This window comes from Trypanosoma brucei, chromosome 8 (assembly GCF_000210295.1).
Source record: "Trypanosoma brucei gambiense DAL972 chromosome 8, complete sequence".
In the NCBI taxonomy this organism is placed as follows: domain Eukaryota; phylum Euglenozoa; class Kinetoplastea; order Trypanosomatida; family Trypanosomatidae; genus Trypanosoma; species Trypanosoma brucei.
The window spans coordinates 1,069,624-1,090,582 of record NC_026741.1 but is presented as its reverse complement, the minus strand read 5'-3'; the positions used below and the strand labels follow the sequence as shown (position 1 = coordinate 1,090,582).

Below are 20,959 nucleotides of genomic sequence, written 5' to 3'. Positions count from 1 at the left end.
GGGAGGGGAAAAGCTCCTCCCATCTGTATGTTTTGATTGGTGGAGGTCTCGACACGATGCTATATGATGTTGTGGAGTTGTTGGCAAACTACGTTCAGTACATCAATCTCACAGTGTTGATAGCTCCAAGTGTCTTTCCGCCAGCGTACAGTTCCTTTCTTCGATTTGTGGGCAGGGCGATGAATGCCATTTCCCATGGTGGCGGTGTAGCCGTGACAGTCAATGGCACTTCAAAACATAATAACACGACTCGCATGTTTGAAGGTTCCACTCTGAACTTGCCCAAGTGGATGCCCCCAGATTTGCGTAGGGTTTTTGCCCTCACAAACATTGTGGCACCGCTTTCCCTCGTCGTGCTTTTTGCGCCGGTGCTAGGTCCACCCCAATTCATTGCGTTTGCGTATGCGCTCTGTACCGCGGTTTTTTTCTTGGCCGGATGTACGTTGCTTCTTCACGCACAACATTCATTGGAAGTGCTTGAGAGCGGGAGCGCACTGTTGAAACTGGTGCGTGCCATCCCCTCGGACACAAAGGTGGCAATAACTGCAGCCAGTGCCGTTTCTGTGGGCTTGTTAGCTGCTGTTGGTCTCACACTGCGTCTCATCTGGGGGAAGCGAAGGCAGGCACAACTATTGGAGCAGCTCCGGCATTTGGAACAGGCTCCACATTCCGTGGAGGAGCGTGTAGCTGAGTCGCTGATGAACGTTGCTGCGAGTCACAACGGGTGTGTGTGGAGGGATGGCGAAGGCGGCATGGAAAGACCGGTTGAAGAACGAGAGAGAGAAGAGACCCGTCTGCGTTGTGCGAAAGCAGAATTGGCGTACCAGGAAATGATGCAGCGGCGGCATGGAGAAACGCATGCCTTTTCAGTATGGTGGGCACTGTTGAAGTTGCTGGTACTGTTGGGAAGTGGAACTGCCGCTGCTTTTCTCCTAAGGAAGAGCCTGTGGGAATCGACTGAGTCGCTTTTTTGCAGCCCGCTAATATACTTCCCAGTTAGCATGCTCCTTCTGACGACGTTCTTTCTCGCGTTGTCGCTCTCAGTTGGTCTCTCAGAGGGCGGTCGTCGGTGGCTATTTGATGCAAAGCTGTGGTTTCGGCATTTGTTTCTTTATACTTTGCTACTTCTCGTTTCCTTCCTGTACGCCCCGCTCATTCGGAGTGCCATCGGTCTCATCCCCTGTCGTGATGTGGGTGACAACAATGCTCCTGTCGCCTGTGGAGCAGATAATAAGTCTACTTCCGTTTTGGAGGTTGATACCTCAAAGTGGAGCACTACCGAGGCACGAAAGCTGATGGTCGGATCGAATGTCTCTTGTGACAGCGTAAACTTCTTTCTCTACGCGTCTGCCTTACTCACGTCAACTACGTATGCCGCATTCTTTATTTTACTCTACGGGCTCGTCACACGACAGGCGCTGCTGGCCTTGGAGCACTATCCACTTGAGGATTCAGGGAGCTGTTCTGCGCGGTCAGCGGAAGTGGTGCCTGCAATTGGTGGAAATACAGCAGAGGCATTTCACCATTCAGGAAATTTCTTTGGCAGAAAGTGGGAACCAGCGTGGGGAACAGTGCCGCGTGAAGGAGTAAGTCAAAGTGGTCGTGAGCGCATGAGACATAAAAATTATTATGGAAGAGTTCACAGTTCACAGAATGAGGTGCACTTTTTGTATGCGCCGTACACCTTCTCCTGGCGTTACTTCAAGCTCGTTGTGCTGGCCCAAAAAACTGCTGTGGTTATATTTTCTGCAGTTATGCAGGAAGATGACGGTTTGGCGAGTCCTTGGACCGGCTTCATTGCCTCCGTTATCCTTCACCTCGGGATGCTTGTTATCCTGGTTGTATGTAGGCCGTACTCCGGACCCGTAGAATTCGCGTTGAGCCTGGCGTTGCAGCTCATGCTAGTTGTACTGGCAACTATGGGTTTGGTGTCCTCGTTCAAACCGGCAGTCGTTTCGAGATCTTTATGGTCGTTTGTCGCGTCCTGTTTCCTCCTTGTGCCGTGCGGTGCCATTCTCGTGGGTGGCTTATTGGCTAGCCGACGCCAGTGTCGTTTAAAGCACGGAAAGCGGACGAAAAGGCGGCAGCGGGGAAACCAAGTTTGTGGCTTCCTTTGGGGGTTTTTAACGTGTGGTCTACGACCCAAACCAAGGCACTCCGGTTCGCACTGGTTCTTGCATCACAACCAGGAGCCACGTAGCTATCAAATCTTTGTACCAGCGTTGTACTTTTCACTCCTTAAGACTGAACTCTCTGCAAATGCGGGACCGCTAGGGGCGGCAACATCAGATAGGCTGCGGCGGGTAGGCTCCAACCATCTCCATTTACGGCGCAACAGAGTAGGAGATGGATCCAACTCACGGGCGGCATCACCGTCACCGCCGGCAGTTGACCACTCAGTACCGTCTGCGAATTCGTACTCTACATGCGGGAGTCCGTCTCCTTCTGTCCCATCGGCAAGGCCGGTAGTGACTTCCACAAGCCGGAGCAGGGAACGTTGGGCTCATGTACGGTCGGCATTGTTCTCTGGAAGGTTGAGAAGTTCTTCACCAGCCAAGACCTTGTTTAGCATCCAACAAACGCCAGTAACCTCTTCTACGTGGCGTGAGGAAACCTCTGAGCACGGCGGAGTAACAACTCCGCAAATGCTGGTGCCTACATTGTCTATTTCGGCCTCCAGCTCGCCGTTGGCAGAAGAGCACCAGTTATGTCAGCGTGCCATGACTGTTCTGTTTGCTACAGTAGGTGGTGCATGTCGTTGGGGGGCGTCACCATGTGTAGATGTTCAAAAAAGCAACACGCGCCGCCGCCTAAGTTCAGTGGCGGTCTACGAAAGAGGAAGTTGCCCCCATCAACTAATTTCGCGACGCAACCCGTCGGCTTCCCTGGAAGGGCGGCATTGCGAAGCATTCTTGGAGCGCGCACAGGCGGTTGCCGCCCGCCAGCGGTTGATTGACTTTTATCAGAACCAGAGAGTTCACATGCTTCGGAAACAGCGTGCGGTCGATTGCTACATAAATGCGCAAGCTGCTCAGATGGTGCGGTGGCTCCTCATTTTTCTCGGTATTAGCGCTGCTGCTGCTGCCGCACTGTTTTTACGAGGTGTACTTCAAGTTGGGGAGAGACATGTGGTGGTAGGTGTGTTACCCAATTGCGGTGCATGAGAGCTATTTTGATAAGTTACATTTTCTGTTCGTTGCGCCAGTATGTTCCCGAGCAGGTAAACTCGATGGTACTTACTGCGTATGCGTACACGGGAAAGCAATTCATCGATGATGGTCCGCATCTGCACGTTGCAATTTTATACTGCTTAGAGGGTAATGATCGACAGTATTTTGTTTACATCAAATGGGTTTCGTCTGTGGGAATACAGTTATTTTGATTGGGCTCCGCATGACCTCTCTTTTAGTTATTGGGGGAAAGAAGAGGCGAGGACACCCATACATGTATATGTGCGCAGCCACGAGCATCTGCTTTTTTTGTTTGTTATTGTTTATTTGGCTAATGGTGTTCTCAGATACCCACAGGATACCCAAACGTTTGACCAGGACACAACCGAATGACAATTGTATTGTATCCATTGCCTTATTTGCATTTTTCAATAAATTAATATCGCTATTACGGTTATTAGCAGAACTATTCTAGCCTGCTTCTACGAGAATGTTATTGTTATTATTTTCATTGGTGTTACCGCCTTATTTTTGTTGGTTAAAGGCATTGTTCCAGGAATTTTTGCCTTCAAGGTTTGTTGCTTGTCACTTCCTTTGTATTTTTATGCATTGTTGCCTACGGGAAAACGGCACTGGGAACTGTTCGTTCTTGCAACCACTGTATTTTAACGGTAGGAGGAATAAATGCCTTTACTGTGGAACTTTCACTTCCTTATTTTGTTGAAGAAACTGCTGATGAATCGTCGCAGGAAAGAAAATCTCACCTTTTACAGTTTCACTTGGCTTGTTGCGACTAATTATATGTTTGTGCGAATTCTGTGCATGCATTCATGTGTGTCTGATAGGTGCAACAAAAAAAAAAGACAGAGAAGCTAATGCCATTCCGACTTTCCTCATCTCTTTCCTCTTCTTCTTGTGCTTGCTTCCTTTCCATATATTCGACTTGCTTTTTGGACCTCTTTCGCACTTCGTCGTGACGGCGGCACCTTCGACAGTGTTTACATTTGTAACAACACAAATAAAGTAAAGAGGCCCACCAGTCATTTTTTTTTCCAAAGGAGTTAGAGAAAAAAATCAATAACGAGAAATACGAATATTTAGAGGGCAAAAAAAGGCGTGAGTGCAAAAAAGAAGGCCCCTCTTTTTTAAAAAGGAGGTATCCCAGGCAAATACACAAGTATTTATAATATATATATATCTGTTTCTATAGTAATTTAGCATCATGGCTTCCGTCGGTAATTGCTTCCGTAGGTTCATGAGCGTGATCACTGCCGTTTTATTGGCTTTGAGTACAATCATTTACGCCGTGTGCCTTTCAGTGGTTGTGTTTCGTGAAGTGAAGCGGGACCGTTTCACCGTATTTCATATGCTCAGCGTTGCTTTCTGTAGTCTTTCTCTCTTTTGCTACGCCGCGCTGCATTGCATTAGCCTGAAGCAGCGGTATTTGCTGTACATCATTACCTTCGTGTTGTTAATAACATTTGGCTTCCTCACTCATTCCACCGGTCTGACGTTACTTGTCGTTTTGGACTGCCGCGACTTGGGAATTCTCAACCACTCGGAGTTTTTTGATGCGTTGAATAACCCAGCGGAGCTAACCTCCATGTTGAATGAATCGGGGACTATTGATAATGAAACAGCAGTGATTGGAAAGTCGGGAAGAGCCGTGCATAGCTGTTCGTTGCATTCCATGGTGGTATTTGCTGCCTCTGTTACGGCATTGTTTCAAATGCTCGCATTGTTTGATGTGCAGAAGGTTCTGGTGGAAAAAACTAAGAAGAAAATGTATAATGTTGATGTTTATGGAGTACCTTGCGTTAAATGAGCGAATCCCACCCGTTTTTACTCATTTTTTTTGAAAAAATTTACACCCACTTTTACCATATTTTTCTCTCTTCTTTTGTTTTTCTTTTTTGTGTTTGTCTTTTGTTGCTAGGTGGGTAATATGGCGGTGTCGTGGACCGCGATGGTGCTTTTTTTTTATTTTTCTTGCTCTGTATTCCCACCGAGTATAAAATGAATATACGTAGATATTTCTATACGGAGGCACATCGGTTGTGGTCGGTTTCCCGCTGGAAGGGTTCTATTCATTTTCTTCTGTATTTTCCCGTAATTGTTAGTCCCCTATTCATGTGTATGGAAGAGAATGTGGATGGTCTTTTATATTTTACTAAAATTTACCGCACAGCGCTGTTTGTTTGTTTGTTTGTTTCGTTGATTTGTTTGTGTTGCTGGTAGTGGGACCGTTTCTTGCTTTTCTTTTCCGTACCTTTTTTTAAAGTTAAACTTCTTTAAGAAATCACCGTCTTTTTTCTTTATATATTACTTTTTTATCCATTCTTTTGGTGTACCCCCCCCCGTGCTGTTTCGAAATGAGTCTCTGTGATTGGCTGTCACTGCAGTAATTTGATGTTTAAAGTAACACTAAAATATAAAAGGAAATAGAAAAAGGGGAATGCATAGCCGGTTCATGACACTCGTGTGGATATTTTCCATTTACGTCTTCGTTCTTGTTTTTGATTTTCTTTTCCATTTGCTTTATATCCTTTTTTTAAGAGAAAAAAAATCGAGGAGGTGAATATATTCTGAAAGTTCGTCATCGTAACATTATTATATGAGGGAATACGGAGGGGATGAGGCGATGGGCCTCATCTGACAAATGTGTTGGGAGATGAAAACAAAAACAGCACCAACAAAAAAGTGGAGAATATCGAAACGACGCTAAATTTCATCAGTTAACCAATTATACGAGCGCCTATGAACATGAAAGAAAAAGGAAAAGGAAAAAGAAAAAGAAATGAATAGACAAGAGAGAGGGGGGGGGGCGATAGTCCGGGATTACTTCTGATAAGTTTTTTTTGTTTTCTTTTTGTCTTCTCTTTCCTTCTTCCCCTTTATTCGCCGACGCGTTTAGGTCCCCGAAGGATACAAATAGAGGAGGAGGAGAGAGAGGAGGGCTACTTTTATCTTTTCACTTACCAACACGATCACCTCCTCCTCCTCCCTACACACACAAAAAAAAAAAACATACTGTTGTCTTTTTTGAGTGATGTTGTTGAAACCATTTGGTACCGGAAGCCTGCCTGATACCGTACGCATTCTTTTCTTTCTCGTTTCCGATTCTTCCATTATTGATATATCATTTTGGAAGTGATGTTTGCTGTTGCTACTGTGACTTGCGAGATGGCATTACTGTTACAGCATATTAATTGAGTTTCGCAGTGCGACTGCGTTCTGTTTCGTTATGGGATGCCACCACTGCTTCTGTTTTAGTGTAATTGATGCAAAAGCCTGGAAGTGAGCCTTTGAAAAACTTTCCAACTGTATCCCAAACATCATCCCCCCTTTTTTCAACTTCCTCCTGTTTTCCCTTTCCCTTTATCTTGCACTTTTCATATAAAAATAATGATTGTCATTGTCATCGTTATTATTTTTAATTTTAATTTGTACGTTGACCTCTTCGGTTTTGTCACGTAGGCCAAACACTGACAACTGAGGGAAGATAGAAACAACTAGTCGCCGTGATAGGATAATTGAAGCAATCAAGGGGAGGAAGACGAAGAAGAGAAATCCGCCAAGAGAAGCAAAAAAAAAAAAAAAGTATATAATAGAATAAAAATAGCAAGTAATAATCGTACGCAAACAAAGGACATCACGAAGAAGGTTTACAACGAAGTAGCTGAACGAAGGAGAATAAACGAAGAAAAGTGACGTATTTGAAGGGAAGGAAGAGGAGAGTTCTCGCAGAACCCATATCACGGTTTTAATATCTTTCATACTCAGTAAAACCAGAAACAATGGAAGACATGAACCTTACGTTCAAAGTTGTTATCGTGGGTGACAGCGGTGTTGGGAAGTCCAACCTCATGACTCGCTACACAGCCGATGAGTTCAGTCAAGACACGCCGGCGACTATCGGCGTGGAGTTTATGACAAAAAGCATCAAAATTGAAGGGCGGGACGCCAAAGTGCAGATTTGGGATACCGCTGGGCAGGAACGTTTCCGCGCCATCTCCCGTTCGATTTACCACGGAGCGAAGGGGGCGATGCTCGTCTATGACATCACCAACCAAACATCATTTGATTCCATTTCCACGTGGCTTCAGGAGCTCCGCGCCTTCGTACCTGCCACGTGCTCCATCTTTCTCATTGGCAGCAAATGCGATCTTGAGCACCTGCGTGTGATCAAAAAGGAAGTGGCTGACCGCTTTGCCCGTGAAAACGGTTTGTCCTTCCTCGAAACCTCCGCGTTGGAGAAAACAAACGTAGACAAGGCTTTTGAGTGGCTTGCGAAATCGGTTTATGACCATGTTGTGGCGCCGGTCGATTCCGCTGCAACGGGCAAGCGGCCGCCTCTTAATGCAGGCGCGGCAGCCAAAAAGCCAGTGAACCTTTCGCCTTCCAATTCCAACCAGCCAGCTGGTAAGGCGAGTGGCGGGTGCTGTTAAGACTTCAGAAAGCGATTAAGGCCTGGATAGAAAAAAAAAAGGTAACTTTGGTAAAAAAGAGAAAAAGGAGTGCACACGTATATGTGTATGTTCGTGTTCGTGTGGTTGTGAGTGGTTGAGTAGGGAAACGAAATAAGAAGTGGACGGGAATTATGCATACATACACTATGGTGTAAAGACATTTGTTGTATCTAACATGTGACATTTGCTCAAGTAACAAATGCCCGGTGGAGTGGGATGTGTGGGGAGTATCAAATACTTGGGCGCAGCTTACCGCTTTTTTTTGTTGTTGTTGTTCCCTTCCATGCCCTCCCTCCCTTCCTTTTCCCTTTCTCTCTCCCTTTACGAACCTTTTGCCCCTACACCTTTCTGTGTGCCTCTTTGGTTTGCCGGGCCCTCTTTTATACAAAGCTACTCTGACAAATCTTGCTGTTATTAAATTTCAATCGTGTGTGTACGTTTGCTGCGCTCACGGTTACACCTCTGAGACTGCGTGCGTTATGTTGCGTATATGTTATTACTGCGAGCGCCGCATCTCTCTTTTCTATTTAAAAGGGAGGGGAAAAAAACAACAGTCTCAGGTTTCTGTGCTTTGCTGGTTAACAACAACCCTTCAAACAAGTGGATAATTGCGCACATAAATAATATAAGTAAAACAATGCTCACTCGTTATTTCGATTCCATCCCTTTAGTTTCTCCACTGTTCTGTCTTTGTGTTTCCATTTTTTGTTGTTTGTTTGTTTGTTTGTTCCCTTCATATTCGGGTTTGGTATGGCTGAATGTTTTGAAATAGGTAGGTCAGCCTTTTGTGGGTTTGGTGTAGTCGTTGTGGTCATAAAGGCTTGGGATTGGGGGGTGGGAGTTGTTTGAGCAAATGGAAGATGAAAAAAAAAAAAGAGGGAAAAGAAGAATGAAAAGATGGAGGGAAATGATTAAAATGAAGAATTCCAGTGAGGCATAAACATACGTACATTTAGAAGGAAGGAAAGAAGGAGGGAACGAAGAAAAAAAAAAAAGAAAAGAAAAAACAACTCACGGAATCGATTTGCTGAACTTGCGGAAAAGTTTATCGGGGGAGGGAGCAGCGGTGATGCAGTGGAGTGAAACCGCAAAGAAATATATGACCGACAAGGCAACCCCCTCCCCCCGGACAAAAAAAAAAAAAGAAAACCATGGTATTCCTATGAAGAAACGGAAATGGGTGCCATGTCACGTAATGGCACAACTGTTGCTGTCAACGCATTCTCTGAGTAGGGTCTCACTTTCCTTTCCTTTCTTTTCCTTCAACCTCTTTTCTCTTCTTCATTTCTTTTTCCATTCCTCTCTTTCCTTTTTGTTGTGTGTTGCATTATGGAGGGGATGTGGTGGTCTTTGAAGGGAGCTGGGGAAGGACGGATTGAAAGAGGAAGCGCATCAGAAAAAGAGAGTACGGGGGGGAATGGGACTGATTTTTGTGACATCACTTGACATGAAGTGGACGAGGAAATAGATGAAATGGTTATTGAGCTGTTGAAAGGAAGGGTGAAGAAAAGGAATAAGGGGATGAAAGTGTCACTAGTGTGCCGTTTTTTTTTTTCGTTACTTTTCCGCCTGAGGCGTATTGCGGCGCTCCATTTTACCTGAGGATTTGGCAGCTCAAAGGGTTGAGAAGGGGGAGATGAGGTGAGGTCAGGCCAGATCAGGAAGTCTCAGATGCAGAAACTGAGTACGACCGTCTACTGTACCTGTTTTTTCTTTGCCTTGTTAAACTTATGCGTGCAAGCAAACATACACACTAATATATATATTACTATTTGTAGTGTGAATTGCAACCCTTCTTTTCCCTCTCCCTTGCTGATAACCACATATATATATATATATATATGTGTGTGTGTGTGTGTCCGTGGGCGGTTGTTAAGATGGGCAGGTAATACACTTTTAACAACACGGTCCACGGGTGCTGGAGGCAACATTTATGCATATTCCTTTCTCCCTTAGTCCCTGGTTATTTTTGTGTTGACGTGTTTGTATAACTCTTCCGTGTGAAAATGTCGCTGTTGTCAACTTCTTCATCTCTCGTTGTGCCGTGTAGCGCGTGCACATCCACACCCACGTACTTAGTCTCATCTCCAGGCACATATGCGAGACCAGTTTTTTCAACTTCACTGTTTTGCGCACATGTTTATATTATGCAAATTGGGCCATTCTTTTAACTTCCCTTATTTTCTTCAACTCGGTTGGTTGACCAGCGAAGGGACAAGAAAACAAGCAGCAGATAGAGGTGGTGCCCAGTTCTGCACCGGTGCCGCGTGACCAGAGGAATAGAGGAACTGCACGGCTAGTCCCACAATTTTTACGCGGTTACTGTGACAGACTGTGTGGGTTTGTTTTACTTTCTTCTTTCTCTGCCGGTTGCTACTGACTCGATCTGCTTTAAATCCCCACTTCTAACTTCCGAGCTGCACAATGGAACGACTTGATGAACTCCAGCGGTTGCAAATTGAGGCAAAACAAAATATTGAGGAGTTCCTCCTCGCTTCCAGTAATATTCCACCCGGCGTAGTTGACGGACCTGACTGGAAGGCCGCCATGGGTGTGCGGACCAAAGCCATACAGGCATTAGATAAAGCTGCTGAGATCGGGCATGAGGTTCGTCGTGCCTGTATTCCAGACGGCATATGGCTGCAGCGGGAAGGTGCTCCTGTTAGTAACAGGGATGATCACGGAAGCGACGCCTCCATACCCAGTATCAGCATACAGGAGCACATCCCTCCCCTTATAGCGGCGCAAATTTTGTTAGTTGTTCGCGATACGCATGTTATGTTGCGGGAATTGTTTGCCCATAACAACCAAGGTCATGCGTCGCAAGGGGATATGCTGGAGGCTGTGAAGCAGGCCAAAGAGGCATGCAAACTAGAACAACATGTAGCCGCCGTTGTGAGGAAGCAGCGGGCCGTGGTGACAAGTCAAGGAGATGCCGCTGACCCGAAGACGGTGCAGCAGTTGGTCGCCGTTGAGGAGAAGGTGAACCTCCTTCGACAGGCGATGAGTTCCATACAGATTGCCGTCCTCTTACATAACGCGGGTCAGTGTGACCGAGCGATCAGGCGTCACCGCGCCGCTGTTCGGATGTTGGAAACTGCGGTAAGCAAGCCATCGGCAGGGGGATTCGGTGCCAATTGTATGAAGGAGGCTTGTGAGCTCCTTCCGGTCGCGCTGTACAATGTTGGTTGTGAACTTGAGCATATTTCTTCTTTGGAAGTTGATAGTAATAAACAGTTGGCTATAGAACGAGAAATGCAAACCAGCTTTTCGAGGGCCTTAGAACTTGGTAAGCAGTACTTGGAACCCAACCATCCGCTTCGTTTGAAACTTGAGGGCATCCAAGATGCCCCAAATGAGGCGGAACCCATGGTAGAGCCGCATGAGGATGGAAGAAGATCGAACCGACCGTCACGACTTGAGGCTAACATCCTTGGCGAAACAGTTGGATCGAATCAAAGCATATTGAGTCTGCCACAGATTAGCCAAGGTAGGGTCACTGCACCATCGCGCAACGCCTCTACCCCACGCACAGTAACGACCGCAGGGATGAGCTCGCTCGCAACTGTCAGCACGAAAATTGCACTTCCCTCGCTGCAAGACCGCCTTCCGAGTTTCCCAGTAGTTGTAGGTGATTCGGATTCTCAACTAAACGATAATTGGTACCAGGCTGCCATAAAGTGGGACCCCTCTATGCCTCTTGGTGGAACGCGAAAACGGACCGTTGAGGTTGTGGTAAGTGGGGAACATGTAAATACAAAACACCTCTTCACCTGTCACAGGTTACGACGGCCGAGTGATGCGCTGCGGCTCGGCGGTGTGAGTGTGGAGGATACGCTTTTTGCGGAGAAAAGGCGCGAGGAAGAGCGGGAGAGGGAAAAAATGTTAGAAATACAGCGGCGAAGAAGGAGGCTCCGTCGCCAACGAAGTTTTCTGCCTGCATTTGTCGGGCCAGGGAAATCAGGCGCAGCGCAGGGTGGAAGCGAGTCGAAGAAAAAGTCAAGGAAATCAAAAGAGGAAAGAAATGAATCGACCTTGGAGATCGATGAAGGCATGTTGCAGGCGGACGGCGATGGTTTCGTTGGTGGGGAAGCATTATTAGCCTGTATTGATCGTATGAAAAGCAGGAAAGATGACAAAAAAAAACATAAGAAAGCGAAGGGCGATGATAAAGATACAAAATCAGATGGCGATGATGATGACGATGATGGTACTGTTACCGATGAGCTTAGTGGTGATGGAACCTTAACAAACCTATTAAACCGTGTCCGAGCAAGGAAAAAGACGTCGAGTGGTACCGGGGAAATAGCCATAGTTACAGAAAATTCTGCCGCCGACAACCTTGGTGCCGGGGACCAACTGCTGGCGCGAGTGAAAAAAGCTAAACGGAAAACAGAGAAGAAGAAAGTCAGGAAGCGCGTTAAGAGTGAGGATCTTACCAAGAGTCTCTTCAACGATTTCTCTAGCGGTGACGCGCTGCTTGCCCGACTGGGTCTTATTGGTGACGACATGAAGAAAAAGAAGAAAAAGAAGCGATCAGCAAAGGGGCATGATAAGGAGGAACCCACCACCTCCGAGGAGGGCGGATCTTTACGCGCCTCCCAAGCCCCTCTGAGCGATTCCCAGGCACTAAAGCGCAAAGTGAAGAAACGAAGCCACAAGCGAGCAGCGGATGGTGGAAGTTCATCAGTCGGTTCCCCCTTACATGATTCCGCACTGGGAATGGACAAAGGAGACTCTGACGCTGACCTGCAAGAAAGTTCGGGAGCGTTCAACCTGAAAAGTGCGCTTGCGAAGAAACCCAAACGCCGACCCAGAATCGACAAGGCCCAATCTTCTGATAGCACTCAGAGACCCAATTCAGGTGAAGCAGCAGCTAGTGAACGTGAGGGGTCGGTGCATGGGTTAGTTTGTGAGGATAAAAAAGATGAGGAATCGGATGAGGAAGAGGAATCTGATGAGGAAGATGAATCAGATGAATCGGATGAAGAAGAAACGGAGGAAACCGAAGAAAGTGAGGAAACTGAGGAGAGTGAGGAAAGTGAGGAGGAAACAGTAGAAGAGAAAAAAGAACGCTGCGAGATCGAACTCGTTAACTACTTCCGGCAACTTTTCCAGTGGCGTATGCTCTCAGCCATCAAAATACAATGCGCCTGGCGTGTTTATCAGGCGCGTGTTGCACTGCGTGAACGGCAGCAGATTCTCTACAAGCGTGTTTACCGGGTGCAAAAGGCCGCAGCAATGTGTATTGAAGGCTTTATTCACTCTGTTGTGGCGCAAAAACATCTGCGTTTGACGCAGCAAAGGTACGCTACGGCTATGGACGAGCGAATTGAACGAGAAAATCGTGAAATCAAGGCAGCACTTGTTATCGCGCGCTATGGAAAGGATTACGTTGCTCGGCGAAGAGTTCAGCGGTACCTTTGTAAACTGCTTAGACTCAACAACATGGAAGAGTTACGGCTGCGCGTTGTGGCGCAGACGATCGTGGCGCGTTGGTGGCGACTTGTTTATCCACGCAGGCAATACTGGCGGCGGCGGGAGCGTGAAATTAAGGAAGAGCAGAGAGAAGAGGAGTTGCTTCGAAAACAAAACAGCGCGGCAACTGTCATTCAGCGACACTATAAAGGCCATCTGGACCGACGAAAAGTGCGTCTCCTTAGGGAGCGGTTGGCAGAAGAGTACGAGCAACGGCAGCGAAAACTTAACGAAAGTATCGATCTTGTGCGGTTGTGCTTGCAGGAGTACAAACGCCGCCGTGAGCGTCTTGCGCTGGAAGCTGCACATCGTGAGGTCAAACGTGAAGAGGCTGCCGCAGTCATACAGCAAGGATGGAAGAATGCCTTACGGCTGCAGGTTGTGCACAATGCACTCAACCACTGCCGTCGAACAGTGCGTGCAGTGCTGTTGATCCAGCGCGTGGTCCGTCGCTTCCTTGCTGATGGAACTGTACGGTATCTCCGCAGGGTGCAGCAAGTTACCAGTAGGGACCGCCTGGACGAAGAATACCGCATATACCGAGCAACCATAAAACTTCAATCATTTGCTCGCATGGCAATAGCAAAACGAACCGCACGGCACCGCCGTGCGGCTATCGGTCGTGGTTTCTTCTATGCAGCGATGAAGATTCAAAGTGCGAGTCGCGCCGGGACTGTGCGCATGCAACTGGGTTATGCACTGCGACTCCGCCGTCAAGCCATGGAGTTGTACCAGTGGCTTCGTCACGAACAAAAATTGAAAATTGTGGCCCACATTGGCGCATTTCTCCGTGCACGACGAAGCTGCCAAATAGCCGAGGAACGACGCTGCCGTCGGTTAACGGATAAGTTGATTGTCCGCAGGGTCGTGCGGCGGCAGTTATTCCTCGATAAGTGCGCAACCGTTATTCAGCGTGGGGTTCGTCGCTGGATAGCACGGCGCCGCAAGAAGGAGGCGGAAGAGCGTGAGCGTGCTCTTCGTGCTTTAGTTCTTTCGTGTGTCACGCGCATTCAGGCTGTCATGCGCGGATTTCTTGCACGACGTGATTACCGACTTCGTTCCTATTTGGTGCAACGGGAGGCGCGTAAACGAGAGGAAATGGAAGAGGTGGCCGTGGAACTATGGGTCGATGAGTGGCGGGCGACGATGTTGCAATGTGAACATGATCGGCGGCGAATCGAGGTGCTAGAGGAAAAATCCCGCGATGTTATTAGCTGGTGCTTTAGCAGGACATCGCTTCCTGGCGCCGCCGCGTTGTTGGTAGTCAAAAATATTATGAGGGACACTGATGATAGTGATGAGGAGTTAGACAGCGTATATTGTACGTACAGAGAGGACTCGTGACACCTTCAGAAGTTGTGTTTTCCTTTTTGTTTCCTTTTTACTTTGTTTTCTTCCCTTGACCCCACCCCCGACTTTTCTTCCAGTTCCCCCTTAGAGAGGGAAAGGAATGAGATATGCGTTGACCAGTGTTTGTAGAGGTGGATCCCTGATACCTTACTGACCACTATATTGGTTGGGTGTTGGCTTATACCTTTGTACAATTATGTATTTTGTTTTGTTTTCGCCCACCAACATACTGATAAAACCACGATTTGTCGATGTGAGGTGCCCACAAGTGGTTTGTGGGTGAGTTTCTCATGTAGATGCAGGTGAGTGAACAGGGAGGCCCATACGTGTGTGTTTGTGTTTGTGTTTGTGCTTGTGATTGGGAGACGGTTTGTATTCGAAGGGTGACCAAATATCACTTCTTTGTCCACCGAGCTGCAGCTCGTCTGAGACGTTTTCGTGTGTTTCCATGTGTACTATAAAAGATTCAAATTGCAACACTGTTGCTCCAGGTGTCTGCTCGTTATGCATTTGTTTGGGATGAAACAAAAGGAGAAGCATTTTAAAAAAGTTGAGTGCATGGATAGGAGGCACTTGTCATAACGTCCTTGGCAAATTTCCACGCGTATGACTTCACCTGGCTATAAGTTTTCCACTTCGCACTTTTCTTTTTTGAGTGTTCCACATTTGTGGGGGTTTCCGTCCTGTTTCCTACTCTCCAATGAACTTACTGCTCTTCATTAAAGTGCCTTTTGGAGGGAAACGGTAAAAGGGTAAAAAGGAAATAGGTAGCTCTGTGGTCATATCCACTAGAAAAGAGCAATAATATATATTAGACACATCAAGCGTTTTTGACTGTAGCTGCATTTAGCTCATCGGTTGGCTCACTCGCAGGACATTTTCACGGTGCATTTGCCTCCGGTTCCAACCTATAATTTTTCAGCTGCGACGTGCACCGACGAAAGCTGTCCGAACCGGCAGAAACCACATCAAGAGGAGACAAGGGACCTTCCCATCAGTTTTCTCCCGCTTGTGTGTGTGTGCGTGTGTGTGTGCTCACATCCATCGGGAGTTCGGCGTCAACGCGTGAGCGGAACCGATCAAAGAAATCATTTGTGAGAAAGAAGTAGTAATAGCATATAGGCGTCATAACAAATCGAAGGGGGAAGAGGGAAAAAAAACTGTTTTCTTCAGAAGGGAATAAACAAGTAAGGGGTGGTAGAACGGGCGCGAGAGGGGAGGAGAGAGTACGTGCAAGTGGAGGTAAGTATTGATAAGAACTACATAAGAGGGCGAAAAAGCGCCATGGAAAGGCGTATTGAAGAGGATGAAAAGCATCTTCAAGGGTGGTGCCGCGACGGCGTGTACGGGTGTCAAATTCCGTCGCCAGAGTTGCGGCTTCACTCATCAAGCAATAGAGGTCACGGTACTGAGCAGTTGGGCCGTGAGGAGCAATGTGAATGGAGGCGACCAGGAATGAAAAAAGGGATCAGTGTAACTCATACCACCGAACGGTTTGACACAAAACCGATTGTAGTATCACGCGCTAGCCGTGGTAACGTTGATTCCCCTGCATTGTCTTCATCTGGCTCTTTGTGCGCCAGCAACGATTTGCTCTCTGTCGAGCAGGAGTTAAAGGAATTGCTCGAGGGATACCGTTACATAGTGGGCAACGGTTGTGAGGACTGGAAGATAGGTGGTGAATCCCCGCATGAGACTCCAGCGTGTGCCCCTGGTCGTGTGTTGACGCGTCGTGGCGAGCTGTCCAATGCTTGCGGCGAGTATGAAAGCAAAAACACATCTGGAAGTGAAACTGGAGGCGGTAAGAAGAACGCGACACGTGACGAGGACACTTCACTTCCCGTTTCTAGTGTTCGTGGGGATCACTCTACCGATGCCAACACACCGACACCGCTAGTTCAGCTGTCAACGGATATTTTGATGACGTCTAACCCGGCTGCAGGTGGCGGTATGTGGGGGTGCGAGTTGAGTAGAGAGGCTTACAGCTCCACTCCTGTGGCACAAGGGTCCAGTCACGTTGACATATTTGCAAATGCACTAACGGAAGACCAACTCAGTCGTTCTTTTGATGTGCAAAGTCAAGAACGGAAGCAAGCGATGGGATTCCTGAGGCAACAGTTAGGTACCACAATTCCGTCACAAAACGTGAGGACGACGAGCCCAGCGCGCCAATTGTCGTGGAATTCCACTTTGCTAGTGGATGCAATCGAGAACAGTAACGAGGCGGATAACAGCTTCGGTATGGGTTTCGACACGGTGTGGTATCCTCCACGGAAGGACGAAGTTCATTCACCCGTACCTCCCATAGCCCGAAGAGAGTTTGCCATCGCCCACAGCAGTGGGAGCGCGAGTTGCAACGTAAAAACAAATCGCAGCGGACATGGCGTGCACATTTTGCCTCCGTCCCAACGCCAAGAGGGGAGTAAGAATTTTTTTGGTCGAGGTATGGTGGGTAACCGGTGTGACGTGCCATTGTTGTCACCGCAGCAACCCAGTTGCTCGTCTCTCTTAAGACACGAGGTAACTCACAGTGAAGAGGGTCGACCATCACAAGGAGATGTAGATTATAATGCATCCACACGTGTAAAAGGAGATCGCAACCCTCTCAGGAAGAGACGTGGGCAGCACGTGAAGCATGAACCCAGTTCATGTGAACACCGAAGGGGTGGTGATAGCACAACACCGGAGATTGCTACAAGCGCCAGACGGACGGAAAATCACTCTATGCGAAGTGGCGCCATGCCCATGGATGCAGAACGGGCATGTGATGGACTGGACACATCGGCAGAGTGGCGGCGCTGCACAAGGTTGGGGACATGGGAGGTTGGTGTGGGTGTAGATGGCAGAGTAGAGGAGAAAATACCGAAAATTAGTGGCGAAGTAGCCTTAGGGAAGTTCAGTGACATCTCACAAAGGCAGCAGCAGTTCCAGTTGCATCAGCATCAGCATCAACAGCAGCGAGCATTATTTCATAGCGGCCGCCGTCGTTGCTCTCAGTCCGACCGCGGCGTCGTTACCCGTTTCCATGAAAATGTCGAGCGTTACATGGCGGCGGTAGAGTCAAATAATGGGTACAGCACGGTGTTACCACACTTTGCGGATTCCTTAGTGGGTGCTGCCATATCTGACTTGTTCCCAGCGGTTAAGCGGCGTCAAGCGCAGTTGAAACAGTCGCAGTACGCAGAGGCAGAGGCAGCACGAACCATGCGCGGTTGCTATCGCAATTAACTTTCTTGTGTTTGCGCGATCATTAGTGGCTACTGCAACCTCCAACGACCACAGGTTTCGTGTTCTCCTTTCTTCTTAGTTTCATGCGGGAGATGATGATGATGATGATGATTGTTATACATGTATTATTATTTGTTGGGATTTCTCTTCTTCGTTCACTCTACTTTTTCTCGGCATGCGCTTGCTCTCTTTTTTTTTTCTTAAGGTTAGTTGGTTAGTTAGTTGACCATATTGGCAGCGGATTTTTTAAATTGTTGTTGTTGTTGTGCCGCTGTCCCCTAATGCCAATGTATGTTCTTTGTGAGATGCAAAAGGTTAAAGTGAAGGGGGAAAAGTAAAGGGACGGCATTAGGTGTTGAGATGCTCATCTTTTACATTGTTTAAGTGAGGAAAATGACCTGAAAGAACTGAAGGGTCAGATCAAAAAAAAAATATATATATATATATATATATATTAAAAGATGAAGGGGTATAAATATGTTTTTTTATTTAAAAAAAAATACACGCAAGCACATGAATATACATATACATATTTATATATACATGCATATATCTGTATCCACATATATAAATATGTGTCAGTGTACATGAATATATATATATATATTATTGATGCCATATACGTGTTTGTTTATTTGTGTGTTTGTTTGCTTTGGGTACATTGATAGGAGGAAGAGGGGAAGAGAATTTATATTGCAAAAAAAAAAAATAAAAATAAAATAAAAAGGAAGGGAAGAAGAGACCACGTGAAGAAAGACTTGCGGCGCCTGTATTGTTTGCATGCGCAAATGAATATTGAAGCTATTTTTTTGTTTTTTTGTTTTTTTTATGTCTCGTTTCCTTCCATGTTTTCTTTTGTCTGTTTGCTCTATTGGCTGCGATGATAAAAAAATGGGGAGGGTTTTAGTGGCTTCCATTCCGTTTTACCCCACCGTTTCTTTTATTTCTCATCTTGAAGTTCCGTTTTCTTTTTTTTTCCAGGAGATAGGGGATTATTTGACTTATTTGCGTTTTTTTTCCGAGCAATGACACAAAACAAAATAATGAACATGTGCAGAGTTTTACCAACAAGGGGAACATGGAAATATGAAAGAAACTGGAGGGGGAAATCCAAAATAAGAAGAAAACAAATATGTTTTGGGTTGAATTCTGCTGCATGAAATTATTCATTTTTTTTTTTACGATGATGGAGGGGAACTCACTCGCAGCCTGTTGTTGTCATTATTATTGTTTTGTAACATATTTCACCTTCACAGTGGGTATACTGTGTTGCTGTTTTTTTTTTTGTTTGTTTCGTTGCCACTTCTTTTAATTCACTTCCCCTCTCCCCGACTCTCTTTTCCTTCCTCTTATATATTTTCCAAAAGAGAAGAAAAGTATAGAATAAATTCTTTACTTTGCTGCACACTTTTACAGCTTTCGTTTTTCTTTTTTCTTTTTTTCTTTTTCTTGTTTTCAGGTACTCGTTGTTAATTGGTTTATGTCATGTGATTACGTATACTGAAAGAAGTCTTCAGTATATATTTATTTGTTTGTTTTGTTTTTGTATTAATATTTTCATGCAATTGTGAAAGCATGTGAAAGCGCCTGCTCGTCTCTTCAGTGATCCTTTTTGTTTTTGTTTTTGTTGTTGTTGTTTTCTTTTCTTTTTCATTTTATGAAATATTTCATTTGTCATTATTATTATTATTATTATTACACCTTGTCTTTCGTCACTCAGCTGCCGCGTGCTACACGATCGACTACTTTGCATTGCATTGAATTGCTGTTCTCGACACTTTTTTCTTTCTTTCTTTCTTTTCTTTTTTTGGCCTTCTCATATTGCAGTAACATTATCTATGTGATAGATACGGTTACCTCAATTATTAGTGTTGGCGACACACTACTTTTAAGGGGGGAAATTATGTTTTATTATTATTATTGTTGTTGTTGTTGTTCTTTTCCTTTTTCTTATTTTATTTTGTTTTTCTTCAGTGGGTCCACTAGTGGTTGTTATGAGAAAGCGGGAGAAAACACAGAGTGCAGGGATGTTGAAGGTGCGTTTGAACACAGATTTTTTTTTTTAAAAAAGAAAGTTTAACTAACATCGAATAATCGGCGGCTCAAAAAAAAAAAGCCCGTCAAATGATGGCGGGAAACCGCATGGCGGTAGCTTTGAATAAGTTATGGTGTATAACAAACTACACACATTGCATTTATTTCACATCTTTTTTTTTTTAAACTCCTCCCTTTAAAATTTTTTTCTTTTCATAATCTTTTACTTCACTTCGTCCCCATTATGCATGTGCTATTGTGCATAATTAAAAGGGGGAAAGGAATAGCGGCTAATCTGCCACACGGGAGAAGGGTGCAAGTGAGTTAAACCCACACGGCAAAACAAAAAGAAAAGTGACAAACGCAGAGACATCAGCAATCGTTGTTGTAGTAATTATTATTATTATTCGGGGAAAGAAGGAAGCATGGGGCGAATTAGGGTGACACCTAAAGGGAAGGCGAAGAAAAATATTCCGATCACGCGCAGTGGACGAAAGAAATATCTCAAGCGCCGCTTCGCCCATCTTCACCAAATTGATAAGGCCGGATCTAACAATTACTTCACCAAAAAGTATTTTAAGCGCTTCAGCACCGCCTCCAGCAACTTTAAGAGTCTCGGACTCGCAAAAGATCCGAGCATTACACCAAAAAAAATAGTGGATGAACCGTCGCAACCCACACGGCGGCTCGAAGAGGAAAATGAATTGGAGGAACTGCGACAGCAACGTAAAGGGACACTACAGGTCAGGCGTATCAGCGAAGAAGAGGCCGTCACGATGGCAAACCTCATACGCAAGCACCAAACGGATTTCAAGGCCATGTCATTGGACAGAAAGTTAAATCCCTATCAATTAAATCCACGGCAACTGCAACGCCAAGTAGTGAATTACCTCCGTTGGGAAAAGGCTGCATTCCCGGAGGCATTTGCTGAAGCAGAAGCAAATGGTTGGTTATCAATAGAAGAGTACGCAAACCCAAAGAACCGGCACAGAAAGGAATGAGTGGTGACAAGCAGACATTATTTCATTCCTCTTTTTCATACATAAACCCACACAAATACAAAAGTAAGAATGGCCGATAGAGCTTCAGGTGCTCGCGTTGCCGTTTTTTATTTTTCGGTGTGAGACGGTGGTTGAGGTTATTTATAGTTCCATGTTCGTTGGTAACAAACCGTGACGAGTGGGGATGCACGGTTAATCCAAAAGCGCTGCTCTTGTCCTTATGTTGTGA

The 20,959-nt window shown here is 46.0% G+C and overlaps 8 protein-coding genes across 8 annotated transcripts; 7 read left to right on the top strand and 1 right to left on the bottom strand.

The window, feature by feature from the left end:
* Positions 1 to 56: 56 nt before the first annotated feature.
* Positions 57 to 3,164, top strand: TbgDal_VIII4100 (hypothetical protein, conserved; the record flags this gene model as incomplete). The annotated part of the gene is made up of 1 exon (XM_011777443.1): positions 57 to 3,164. One exon carries the CDS (start codon positions 57 to 59, stop codon positions 3,162 to 3,164), a length of 3,108 nt encoding a protein of 1,035 aa, XP_011775745.1.
* A 1,228-nt stretch (positions 3,165 to 4,392) lies between these two features.
* TbgDal_VIII4090 (hypothetical protein, conserved) lies at positions 4,393 to 4,995 on the top strand (the record flags this gene model as incomplete). Its single annotated transcript, XM_011777442.1, has 1 exon — positions 4,393 to 4,995. One exon carries the CDS (start codon positions 4,393 to 4,395, stop codon positions 4,993 to 4,995), a length of 603 nt encoding a protein of 200 aa, XP_011775744.1.
* Positions 4,996 to 6,967: 1,972 nt separating this feature from the next.
* Positions 6,968 to 7,618, top strand: TbgDal_VIII4080 (Rab11A GTPase; the record flags this gene model as incomplete). The annotated part of the gene is made up of 1 exon (XM_011777441.1): positions 6,968 to 7,618. The coding sequence occupies one exon, from the start codon at positions 6,968 to 6,970 to the stop codon at positions 7,616 to 7,618; it is 651 nt and encodes a 216-aa protein (XP_011775743.1).
* A 2,445-nt stretch (positions 7,619 to 10,063) lies between these two features.
* On the top strand, positions 10,064 to 14,461 carry TbgDal_VIII4070 (hypothetical protein, conserved; the record flags this gene model as incomplete). The annotated part of the gene is made up of 1 exon (XM_011777440.1): positions 10,064 to 14,461. One exon carries the CDS (start codon positions 10,064 to 10,066, stop codon positions 14,459 to 14,461), a length of 4,398 nt encoding a protein of 1,465 aa, XP_011775742.1.
* A 1,290-nt stretch (positions 14,462 to 15,751) lies between these two features.
* On the top strand, positions 15,752 to 17,695 carry TbgDal_VIII4060 (hypothetical protein, conserved; the record flags this gene model as incomplete). Its single annotated transcript, XM_011777439.1, has 1 exon — positions 15,752 to 17,695. One exon carries the CDS (start codon positions 15,752 to 15,754, stop codon positions 17,693 to 17,695), a length of 1,944 nt encoding a protein of 647 aa, XP_011775741.1.
* Positions 17,696 to 18,273: 578 nt separating this feature from the next.
* Positions 18,274 to 18,612, bottom strand: TbgDal_VIII4050 (hypothetical protein, unlikely; the record flags this gene model as incomplete). Its single annotated transcript, XM_011777438.1, has 1 exon — positions 18,274 to 18,612. The coding sequence occupies one exon, from the start codon at positions 18,610 to 18,612 to the stop codon at positions 18,274 to 18,276; it is 339 nt and encodes a 112-aa protein (XP_011775740.1).
* Positions 18,613 to 19,352: 740 nt separating this feature from the next.
* TbgDal_VIII4040 (hypothetical protein, unlikely) lies at positions 19,353 to 19,775 on the top strand (the record flags this gene model as incomplete). The annotated part of the gene is made up of 1 exon (XM_011777437.1): positions 19,353 to 19,775. One exon carries the CDS (start codon positions 19,353 to 19,355, stop codon positions 19,773 to 19,775), a length of 423 nt encoding a protein of 140 aa, XP_011775739.1.
* Positions 19,776 to 20,154: 379 nt separating this feature from the next.
* Positions 20,155 to 20,730, top strand: TbgDal_VIII4030 (hypothetical protein, conserved; the record flags this gene model as incomplete). The annotated part of the gene is made up of 1 exon (XM_011777436.1): positions 20,155 to 20,730. One exon carries the CDS (start codon positions 20,155 to 20,157, stop codon positions 20,728 to 20,730), a length of 576 nt encoding a protein of 191 aa, XP_011775738.1.
* Between the last annotated feature and the right edge of the window lie 229 nt (positions 20,731 to 20,959).